This window comes from Elephantulus edwardii, unplaced genomic scaffold, assembly GCF_000299155.1.
Source record: "Elephantulus edwardii isolate Elephantulus edwardi_28Jun2011 unplaced genomic scaffold, EleEdw1.0 scaffold00065, whole genome shotgun sequence".
In the NCBI taxonomy this organism is placed as follows: domain Eukaryota; kingdom Metazoa; phylum Chordata; class Mammalia; order Macroscelidea; family Macroscelididae; genus Elephantulus; species Elephantulus edwardii.
This window is the reverse complement of record NW_006399815.1, coordinates 2052485-2064591: the sequence shown is the minus strand read 5'-3', so window position 1 is coordinate 2064591 and position 12107 is coordinate 2052485. Positions and strand designations below refer to the sequence as shown.

Genomic DNA, 12107 nt, shown 5'->3' with positions numbered 1-12107 from the left:
CTGACTTCACCTCTGACCTGGGGACTCCGCCCCTCCTCGTCCCTCCCCTTCCCTTTTCTGTGTCAGGTGGTTCCTGGGCTTCCTGGAGCAGCCACAGATAGCTCGGAAGGCTAAGCCAAAGCTGGCTTCTTCCCATCTCTGCTTTGTGACTCTCTTCTAACCATCGTCCCTCACTTACAGAGACTTCTTAGGCCCTGGTCCTTCAGGTCCCAGGTCCCAAGGCCCAGGTTGCAGCCCCTTCCCTGTGCTCTCCCCTGGACTCGTGTGGGGCTCCTCCTAGTCGCTCCTTTCTTCTCTCCATAGTAATCTGCTCACTAACTGTGCGAAGGAGGTTCTAGGCCGCCAGCCCTCAGCACTATGGTCCACCTGTTCGCCTCCGAAGTCCGGCAGCTGCTCCACAACAAGTTCGTGGTCGTACTGGGGGATTCCATCCAGAGGACTGTGTACAAGGACCTGGTGCTTCTACTGCAGAAGGACTCTCTGCTCACCTACCATCAGCTCAAGGAAAAGGGAGAGCTGAGCTTTGAACATGACAAGCTGCTGGTGGGGGGCCAGAAAAACCAGATGAACAATGGTACCCACTACCGTGAGGTCCGGCAGTTCTGCTCCGGCCACCACCTGGTGCGCTTCTACTTCATCACCCGGGTGTATTCTGACTACATGGAGGACATCTTAGAAGAGTTGCGGACAGACAGCTATACCCCTGATGTGCTCATCATGAACTCCTGCCTGTGGGACCTCTCCAGATATGGTAAGAACCCCTGGAAGAGCTACCGGCAGAACCTGGAAAGCCTGTTCCAGCGCCTGGATGAGACACTCCCGGAGTCATGCCTCCGGGTGTGGAACACGGCCATGCCCTTGGGCCAGCATATCACTGGGAGTTTCCTCCCTCGAGACCAGCCCCTGTGCACAGCCTCCCTGCACAAGGACGTGGTGGAAGCCAACTTCTACAGCTTTACCGCGGCACATAGACACCGCTTTGATGTCCTAGACCTGCATTTCCACTTCCGCCACTCGCAGCAGTTCCGGCAGATAGACGGGGTGCATTGGAACGAATTTGCACACCGACACCTCTCCCAGCTCCTGCTCGCCCATGTAGCTGACGCCTGGGAAGTGGAGCTGCCCAATCGAAGGCCCGGGTACCAGTGGAATAAACGCATAAGGGGGCGAAATGGCAAGGCTGCTGAGAGGCAGCCCCATGCTAGCAGGTATCCACAGGCCCAGCCTCCGTCCCTCTCCCCACCCGTACCTCTGCTCAGCTGTAGACCCTCGCTCTTGTTAAGGCCCCCCACCCCACCCCAAGCGCCAGCACCTGTGTCATTTCCCTTCCAAAGACGAAGTCCCATGCCTCTTCTCCGGGAAATGCCTCAGTTCCCCCCCTATGCCCAGGATTCCTATTTTTGCTCAGCCCAGCCTCCCCCCTCAGAGCAATTCTCAGATTGTTTCCATTTGGATGACCCCTTACCTCCCCAAACAGAGTTTTCCATGGAAGGAAACTTGATGTATAATCCCCAGTCCCCTCTGCCCCTCTTCCGCACACCCTATTGTCGTCAGAGAGCCCCTGTAGTTCACAGGGGCTTTTCGCGCTGTGAACCTCGTGGCCCGTATATACAATGGAGACAGAGACTGAGACCTTCAAAGAGACCGAGGTCCAGAAACAACTCCGCAAGACACTGACTTGGACCTTTCCCCATCCTGGAATATGGCCGGCCAGGCTTCCCTTTCCTTTTGGCTTGGTCTAAATGGACTGACTTCTGTCATGCTTGGACATCTTTTTGTTTGGTACTTGAGCATGTCAGTGATGTGAGGATGGCACAGGAGGGGCACAGTTCTAGTATATTGTTCCTCTGGTTGATAGAAATTGTAGTTAACTCGATGGCATCTAACTACAAAACATTCTAAGTTAAGGAAGGGCAGTTTAACCTTCTTTTGTTAGCCAGAACAGCTCTTTTCTACTCCCGGGTGACAGAAGTATTATTCTTGCTACCCCATTCATCATTCTCTTTGCCTTTTCAGAAAGCTAAAATTGAAATAAAGACGTTTACAAAAATAAGTACAGGGTTTTTGTGTATTTGTGTCTAATGGATGGCTCTTCCATTTCATAATTAGCTTGTTAAGACCAATGGCATCTGCTGAATGAACAGTTAAGGGCATGGAGTTGATAAACTAGAATGCTCTGGTTGGCCTAGTGTTAAGGAGTTGTACTGCCATCCCAAAGGTATTCTGTTCAAATCCACTGTCTGTTCTGAAGGAGAAAGGTGGACAGTGTCCAACTCTGATTTATAGCCTCTGAAACTGGAGAGTCAGCTATGAGTCAATTTGGATTTGATGATGCACAACGGTTGATAAACTATTCAAAGTCCAATTTGTATAAAATAATTCTTTAGAATAAAAAGCTCAGACTCCCTGCAAATTAACAAAAGAATGCTAATATTCTATAATTTCTCATTCGCTGAATTTTAAAACTAGAAAGACTAATGAGATCTACATTTTAACCAACATTTACAAACAAAGGAGCTAGAAGAGGTGAATGATTCCCCATCCTCAACCCAAGGTCATATAAAAAAATCACTGCAAAAAAAAAAAATCACTTCATCCATTAGTCTTAACTGGATTATACTACTAATTTTATACCAGGTTTTCAGTTTATACCATAAAACCACTGGACGGAATTACATCAGCAATATCTAACCAAGACATTGAGTATCTTAATAATGGTAAATAATTCCCGTGGCTCAATAAACAAAAAGTTACCCATATGTGTGCAAACAAATGGATACATCTAAGAATAAATGATAGGCTGGTGGATTTGAACCAGCCCTGAATTGGTACTGAAACTCCTTGTGTGGATTTATTTCATTAGCTTTAGAACTGCTGAAATTGCCTTCAGATACTCTTAAGATTGAAACTGAAGTCTCTGAACTCAATTATCAATCAAATAATAGTTCTGTAAGACATCAGGGAGGAATTCTGGTGGCTTAGCGGTAACGGGTTGGCACTGATAAAGGCACATAGTTAAAAAATCTCCCAGTTGTGCCAATGGAAGAAAGGACATCTGTCATTTAAGAACTATGAGTCACTTCCAACTCAATGGTGCATAACAGTAAGATGATTGATGCCACCAGGGAGAAATACACTTAGAACAATCAACTATACAAGATCAATAGGGCTGCATTTACCCAGGGATAATGGTTGGTCAGAAAGCAGGAAAGGATGAATGAGAAGTACAGGGAGAAAGTGGGAAGAGTGCTATGCAATGGGGGACATCAAAGTGATGACATGTAGATGAATTCTTGAATGAAAAACCAGTTCTTTTAAACTTTCAAATCACAATAAAAAGGGATGAAATTGGATGAGGTCCATTATCTGCATAAGAAATACAGAGCATATCATAATGGACCAAATAAAGTTCCTGATGAAGAAGACTATTGTCCCTATCTTCATGTCTCAGTTGGGAGTACATTATCTGATACTTGAATTAAGAGAAGGTAATTTAAAAATGTGTTCCTGCTGGGACTACAGCCAACTCTCCAACAAGATTATGTAAATTGACATCTAATAAAAATAGCATTGTGAAGGATATTGTTGAAACAGCACGATTAATAACCTTTCAGGACTCGATGTCCAAAAGTGAAAATTTTCTATTTGCTATCAGTAGAGAAGCAACCTGCCTGGTTAATGGAGATAATCTGATCCAATGAAGGTGATTAGTGTACTAATGTATGTGAGATTTTTATATATTAACTGTCAAGATGATCCAGTTTCCTCTATACAGATACAGTGTCTCCCAAGCAACACTGAGCAGCATTCACTTGATGTAAGTAAACTGATACACTTAGTTTTGCTTTTTCCATGTAAAAACAAATAACACTGATCATCTGGTTTATATTTCTCTTTAATGAGTCAGCCTAGTAAATGTTGTTTTGTGCCGTTGAGTCAATTACAACTCATAGCAACCCTCTGAACAATGGCCCTGAACCTTGTTTTATCCCGAGCCAATCTTTCACATGCCTGACCCTATTGCCACTGTCACTATATTAATCCATCCTGTCCTATCCTTTCCTATCCTGAGCTGACCTACCCTTCCAAGCATGATGTCCTTCTCAAAGGACGATTCCTGCTGTCAGCATTCCCAAAGTATATGAGAGGGAGTTTATCACTTTTGCCTCCAACAAACACCTTCGTTTCACTTTCTCCATGATTCTGTTTGTTCACTCAATGAATACACAGTCAATGGTGTATGTTCAGTGCTCTTCTCTAGCACCACAGCACAAAAGAATTGATTCTTTTGTCATCTTTATTTGTTGTCCAGGTCTCAGATGCATAGCAAGAAATTGAGAAGATCATGGCCTAGATCATGCACACTTTAGTCTGACATTATAGAAATGTTGTTATGTGCTGTCAGGTTAACTACAACTCAGCAAAACTGTAGGTGACACAACCTTGCTAGCTGAAATGAGGAGGACATGAGGTGTTTACTATAGAAGGTCAAGAACTGTAGTCTTCAATATGGATTGAAGTTCAACATCAAGAAAACAGATTCTCACCACTGGGCCAATTGGCAGCTTCATGATAGACAAACGAGATTGAGGTTTTTAACAACTTCTTGTGGCTCCAGAATAAAAACTCTTGACACCAGCATTCAGGAAATCAAAAGATGAATTGCATTGGGAAAGTCTGCTGTCAGGGACTTCTCTAGAGTACTGAAAAGCAATGATGTCAGTCTGGAGACTAAGGTATGCCTGATCCAGGCCATGGTCTTCACAGTTACTTGCTATACATCAGATAGCTGGACAATAACTAAGGATGATAGAAGAAGCTATGCTTTTTTAATTGTGGTGCTGGAGAAGCTGGAGAAGAGTGTTAGATATATATAGTAGACTACCAAAAGAACAAACAAGTCTGTCTTAGGGTGAGGCAAGGATTTTGAAGCTCCATCTCAAATACTTCTTGCAAGTGGCCAGAAGGGGCCAGTCCTTGGAGAACATCATGCTTGGAAGGAGGACCCAGGATGAGATGGATTGATTTAGTGACTGGAGAAATGGTGAGGATGAGATTGGCTTAGGATAGGGCAAGGTTCAGAACTGTTTTGCAGAGAGTCGCTATGAGTTGCAGGTGACTTGATGGCACATAACAACCGTAAGGCACTGTAACCTATGAGATGAAATTGACTTGCTGGCAAAGAGGCCTTTAGAGCTGCACTCTGGTCCTTGACCCTTTCCTCCATCTTCAAAGCGGTATGGCATCTTGCCACACTATATTCATACTCTGTGTTCTTCTTTTGTTGTCAGATAAAGACAATTTATGATTACATTTAGGGCTCATATAGATAATACAGGATAATCTCTCCATCTCAAGAACCATACTCACATCTGCAAAGTTTCTTTTTCCATATGAGGTAACATTTACAAGTTCTGGAATAAGGGCTTAGATACTTTGAAGGTAATTATTCAATCTCTCACACTGAATATGTGTTATGAATTCAATTATGTACTCTAAAAAATGTATGCTGTACACTAGAGCTATGACTGATGACATATGACTTACTCGAAAAGTTGAATCAACAGAGGAGAGAAAGACCCTCAATGACATAGATAGATGCAGTGACTGCACCAGTGTACATCAGAAACTGCAAAGATGGCACAGGATTGGGCAATTTCTGTTCTAAACAGGTCGTGCTGAGTCAGAGACAACTAATTCCACAGCATCTAACAACAACAACAACATGACTGTGGTAGGAGCTCAGCTGTCAGACCTCTGGCCCAAAGATCAGCATGAAAAAAAAATGGGTTCTTTGATTCTTTTACTCCTTTTCAATGGATTATTTTTGTTCAATATCAGCAATCAGAGTAGTTTTCCCTCTGCTTAGAAACTTTTAAAAGTAACCCAACCAGACCACTACCATTGACTCAGTTCTTAACTATGTCTTTCACTATCTCACGTCATCAAGCTTCTGTCTGTTGCTACATGTTATATCTTCTGGAATTTCTTTATTGTTCATATGCTTTCAGCCATACAAAATTCCACTCTTTGTATCTTAAGTCATTAGTCTCATTGTTCCAGTTGCCTGGAATGTGTTCGCTTCCTACCCCCTGGTTCTTATATATCTAACACTTCCATTCTCACCTTCCACGTCACCTCTTGAGAAACCTTCCATGACCATTCGATCTAAAAGGATTGTTAGAATTTATTGAAGCATTCTTTATTTCCTTTCCATTACTTAGGCTACTTGGTAATGATGCCAATAGGTGTCCGCCTCCTTAAATAGAGTGTGAAAACAGTGCAGCTTATTCACTGTTGAATTCCTAGTGCCTATCACAGAGCTTGACAAATAAGGGGCTCTAATATATCAGAAAGATTCACGTTGCGGTCTCAGTGAAAAATCTAACTTGTGTTTAAAATTGAACAGCATCAAAATTGCTTTGATTGAGGAACTCTTTATAGAACCCTCGTAACTTTCCCTAAACTAACTTGAGTAGCTATTCCTCACTCCTCCTCTTCACTCTCTCTCCCCTGCTCCCATCTCTATTATCCAAGCCAGAGACATAATCATCTGCTGCGGTAAGACCTCAGCAGCATGTGCTTGCCTTTGATTTCATGTATTTCCTGGCTGTTATCGTCTAATCTGGAGTTATTGTATTGTTGTTTTTCTGTGTCCATTTCTGCTATTGTCATTTTGTTCCCTAAATCACGAAACCCAAGAATGCAATCAGTCTGGTAAAAAAAGTAAAATTTCATTGCTTATTGTTAAGATTTCGAATGCAGGGTTCATCAGGCCGCTTCTCCAGCATTAAGAAATGGCACCTCTCAAAGCTACTCATACTTAATTAACTCTTCTCTATTTTCTGGGGGAAAAAATAGAAAAGAGTAAAACTCTTGATAAACCAATAATATCTGAGTATCCCATGCTTCTCACAAGACTAAGAATTATTTATGGTATTTTTTAAGACTAAAATTTTAAAGTTATAAATATATTTCCTTTTTATAAGGACAAGCAAAGCAGCATTTGTTCTTTAATCTTTCCATACCAGTCCTTTCTACAAGTCAGTAACAGAGCTCTTGTTTCTTTGTTGGAACGCCACATTGCATAATTTCAGGAGACAACATTCATGTTGAATTCTGGAGTTGGGGAAAGTAGCAGCTTTGTCTCTGTAACAGCTTTATAAAATTTTATTTATTTTTTTATAAATTTTTTTTTGTGGGTATACTGTCAAATCTGATCTGGTACAGGAGGAGATTGCCCCTACGTTCCCAGCAGAGCATCTGGTGGACTCGAACTGTGTACCTCTGGGACTGATTACAGTGCAACTTCTTGCCACTAGGCCACCAGAGCTCCCTTGTAACAGCTTTGTGTTCATGAATTCTGTAATTTGATTTGACAATGTGCATTATTATGATTTATATCAGACAAAAGGTAAATTTGTCTTTTCAAACTATTGTATGTTTGTTTTTGTAAATACTAGAAACAGCATTCTCATTCTCTTGGTTTTTATACTTTTTCCCTACTTCTAAGCATGTCCTTTTTCCTGCATGCTTAATTTATTGATTGAGTTTCTCTCAAGATATTATACATTAAAGAAACATATCTGAAAACATATTTTGAACCTTAATCCTTACTCAGTCTGCATTCAGGATTGCAAAAAGATTCATCCTACCTACCCTGTAATAAACATCTTTAAATACTAGAAACCCATAAAAATTATGATGATGATGATGATGAACATCATCATCATCATCATCATCGTCATCAAAATACTGGAAACTCACATTTCATAGATTTTTTTTAGCTGCAGAATCATTTTTATATGTTATTATTAGGTCTGCCAAGTTGAGTACAAGTCTCAGCAACCCTATGAAAATAGATCTGAACCAGGTCCTATCCTGTGCTATTTCTGACACACTCGAGCCCATTGTTGGAGTCACTGTGTCAACCCATGTGGTTGAGGGTCTTCCTCTCTTCTGTTGTCCCTCCACTTCTCCAAGCATGATGCCCCTTTCTAAGAAACGTCTCTTTTAGCAACATGCCCAAAGCATGCAGGACAAATTTTTACCATCCTTGCTTCAAAGGAGAAATCTGGTTTCACCTTATCCAAGTTATGTCTGTTCTATTGGGAGTCTATGGGATATTTCATATTCTCTTCCTTCCAATACCACACAACCCAAGACATCTGTTTTTCTCCTGTCACCTTATTCATTGTTCAGCATCTCAGATGCAAAGCAAGTGATGGAAAAGATCATGGTCTGAATCCAGTGCACCTTAGTTCTTAAACTAACATCATTGCTCCTCAGTAATTTGGAGTGGCCCTTGACTGCACACTTTCCCAGTGCAGTACCTCTCCTGGTCTCCTGACTGCTGGTACCAAGTATATTTATTGTGGATTCAAGTAAGAGGAAATGCTTAACAGTTTCATTTTTTTCTCCATCTATCGTGATGAATTGCCTAAGGGTGCATTGGTAAGAATTTTTGTTTTCTGGACAATGAGATGCAATCCACATTGAAAGTTGTAGTGTTTGATCTTCTGCAGTGTTTCATGTCCTCCTCACTTTCAGCAAGCAAGGTTGTATCATCTGTATACCGAAGGTTATTATTGATGAGTCTTCCTCCAAACTTGATGCTATGTTCCTCTTAATAGAGTCCAACTTCTCATACAGTTTAAATATGTGTGGGGAAAGGATTAAAACTTGACACACACCTTCCTTAATTTTAAACCTTACTGTATTTGCACAACTTCTTGATCTCGGTATATGTTTTGCATGAGCATGGTTACATTTTCTGGAATTCTCATTCATCTCCATATTACCCATAACTTGTTATGATCCACGCAGACAAATGACTTTGCATAGTCAATGAAGCACAAATATATATTCTGGTATTCTCTGCCCTTAGTCACGATCTATCTGACGTTGATAATAATCTCCTGGTGCCACAACCTCTTCTGAATCCAGCTCAAACTCTGGTAATTTACCTGTCCATTCTAGATATGTTTGAATGAGCAGTATTTCTCTTGAATGCGATGTTAATGATATTGTTCAAGAATTTCCACATTCTGTTTGATTACCTTTCTTGGGAATGGGAACAAATATGGATCTCTTCCAATCAGTCAGCCAGACAGCTAACCTCCAAATTTCCTAGCATAGACTAGTGAGGGCATCCAGGGCTGCATCTGTCATTTGAAACATGTCAATTGACGTCCCATGGATTCCTGGGGCCTTATTTTTCTCCCCAATACCTTCATTGCAGTTTGAATTTCTTCTTAACTTAGAATTGGCTCTTAATCATATGGTATTTCCTGAAATATTTCCGTGTCAGCCAATACTTTTTTGGTACAGTGATTCTGTGTATTCATTCCCTCCATCTTCTTTCAATGCCTCCTGGATCATTCCATGATTTTGCCCCTAGCATCTCTCAGTACCGTAAGTCAAGGCTTGTATTTGTTTCTCAGTTCTTTTGGCTTGAGAAATGCTAAACAAGTTCTTCCCTCCTCCACTCCCCACCCAACCCCCATCTTCATGTTAGTTTCATACTTAGCATCTTTTAAAAACATTTGGGAAATACTGTTCTTTGTAATAGGGAGCTCTGGTGGCCTAGTGGCAAGAAGGTGTGCTGCAATCCCTAAGACATGTGGTTCTAGACCACCAGATGCTCCACAGGACAAGGATGGGCGATCTCCTCTCTTGATTAATTGCCTCTGAAAACCCACTGGAGGGTTAGTTATGGGTTAGTCCTGACTCAGTGGTACACAACAGTAACATTCCTTGGAAAGAGACATCATGCTTGAAAAGATGGAGATGTCAGCCAAAGAGAGGAAGACAGACCTTCAGTAAGATGGATTGACACAGTGACTGTTAAAATAGTAACAGTGTAAAATAGTAAAAGTGTAACAGAGATGATAAGGATGGCACAGGATAGGATAAGGGTTCATGTCTATTGTTCATAGGACTGCTATGAGTTGTATTTGACTCAACAACAATATCCTAGAGAATGCCAGATAATATAGTTGAGTTAAATGAAAAGGGAGGTTTTGGGGTAAAATTTTATATATGTAGTTCCTTTTTAAAAAAAAAAAAATGAAGAGCTGTGGTGGCTTAGTGGGTAAGGAGTTACACCATGAACCCAATGCAAGCAGTTCAAATGTACCGGCTGCTTCTGGGGAGAAAGATGGGAAGTTTCTGAGAACCCACTCCAGTATACTCCTTAGAGTAAAGGATAGTGAAACATCGTCTCACGTACTTTGGACATGACAGGAAGGGCCAGTCCTTGGAAAAAAGAAATTATACTGGGAAAGGTGGAGGGTCAGAGAAAGAGAGGAAGACACTTAACAATGACTGTAACAGTAGGCTGGAGAATGTGACGAACAGGGCAAGGTTCAGATCTGTTCTTCATAAGGTTGCTATGAGTTGTAACAACAACTAATAACAGCAAAACAACCCCCACTGAGGGTGAGCTGTCAGTCCTGACTTGATAGCAACGAGTTGTTTTTTAGTTTGGGGATATATATATTGATCTCTCTGTATCTGAATCTATGTACATTCTTACATACATACTATAAAATCACATTGTTGTTAATAAAAGTTTCCAAATGTTATTTTTTTCTTTTATGAAGCTCTTTTCCTAATTACCAGGAGTGGCATCCACTTCCTAAACAACATGCCTCTGGAAACTCTATGAACTTTGAGAAACAATAGTTATCGAAAGGTTTCAAGTCTTTTGTTCATAGGATCTCTATGAGTCGTACAATCATCATCAACAATAACAATGCACAGAGATAAATTTAAATCTATCATGTAAGCTTGGGACAGACTTGGGAATGACTAGTTAACTCAAACATGGAATGGACCAAGAGAAACTGACATCTGTGATAACTGCCTTCTCCTTGTAAGATATAGGAGGCACTGGGGATATCTACCATTGATGACATGTACTGGAGCCTTTCTTGTACAGCTTGTAGGTAAAGTAGGCTTGGCAGTGGGGGACTCCAGCCCAAGTGTGCCAAAGGAACAGAATATCCCAAGATGCTTCCCAGTTGAGGATGGTGATAGTAAGTAGAGATAGCAATGTCTGTCAATGTTTAAGGACTTCATTTGAGAACAGGACTCCAAGTCTGAGTAAGAGATTTAGAAGAATAAGAATACCAGCAAAGCCAGACATCCGCTGATGAAGCACAGACATAATCTGGCCATGTAGTATAACAGTGGCTAGTCTGGGTCCTGGTAGGATCCATTCAGTTATGCTGCCTCTCTTGAATCTGGCTTCTTTCATTACTTCTCACTCCTATGTCTACATATACCAAACTGAACACGAAGTCCATTGCCATCATGTTCACTCTGAGTCACAGTAACCCTGGAAGGCAGGGTATAACTACCTTATAGAGTTTTAAAAGCTGTAACTTTTATAGAGGAGCTCTGGTGGCACAGTGGTTAAGCACTCAGCTGTTGACCAACAGTCAAACCACAAGCCGCTCGGTGAGAGAAAGAGGTGACTATTTTATTTATATAACGATAACAGCCTTGGAAACCCTGTGGGGCAGTTCTACTCAGTTCTAGAGGGTCAATATGAGTCAAAATTACCTCAAGACCAAGGGTTTGGGTATGGAATCTTTATGGAAGCAGTATATTGTTCTTCCATGGAACAACTGATAGATTCCAAATACCAACCTTTTGGTTAGTGAGGTGCTCAACCACTATCCCCCCTGCTCCTCATTTCTACTATTGTTATTGTTGTTGTTAGGCGCCATTGAGTTGAGTACAACTCACAGGGACCCTGTGAACAGCTGACCTAAATCCTGCCCTATCCTGTAGTATCTTCATTATCGCTGACATGCTAGAGCCCATTGCTGAAGTCACCAAGTCAATCCATCTCATTGGGGTCTTTCTCTTCTTCACTGACTCTCCACTTTTCCAAACATGATGTCCCTTTCCAAAGAATAGCCTCACCTGGCTATCTGCCCAAAGTATGAAAGACAAAGCTTTACCATCTTTGCCTCCAAGGAGCACTCTGACTGCACCTTTTCCAAGACCTATCTGTTTGTTCTTTTGGCAGTCCATGGGATATTCAGTAGTTTCTCCAGGACCACCACTCAAAGGCATCAATTCTTCCATTATCCTTA

The 12107-nt window shown here is 41.4% G+C and overlaps 1 protein-coding gene across 1 annotated transcript; it reads left to right on the top strand.

The window, feature by feature from the left end:
• Positions 1 to 357: 357 nt before the first annotated feature.
• Positions 358 to 6145, top strand: LOC102851823 (PC-esterase domain-containing protein 1B-like). Its single transcript, XM_006888229.1, has 3 exons — positions 358 to 510; positions 658 to 1208; positions 6064 to 6145. The coding sequence occupies exons 1-3, from the start codon at positions 358 to 360 to the stop codon at positions 6143 to 6145; spliced, it is 786 nt and encodes a 261-aa protein (XP_006888291.1).
• Positions 6146 to 12107: the final 5962 nt, after the last annotated feature.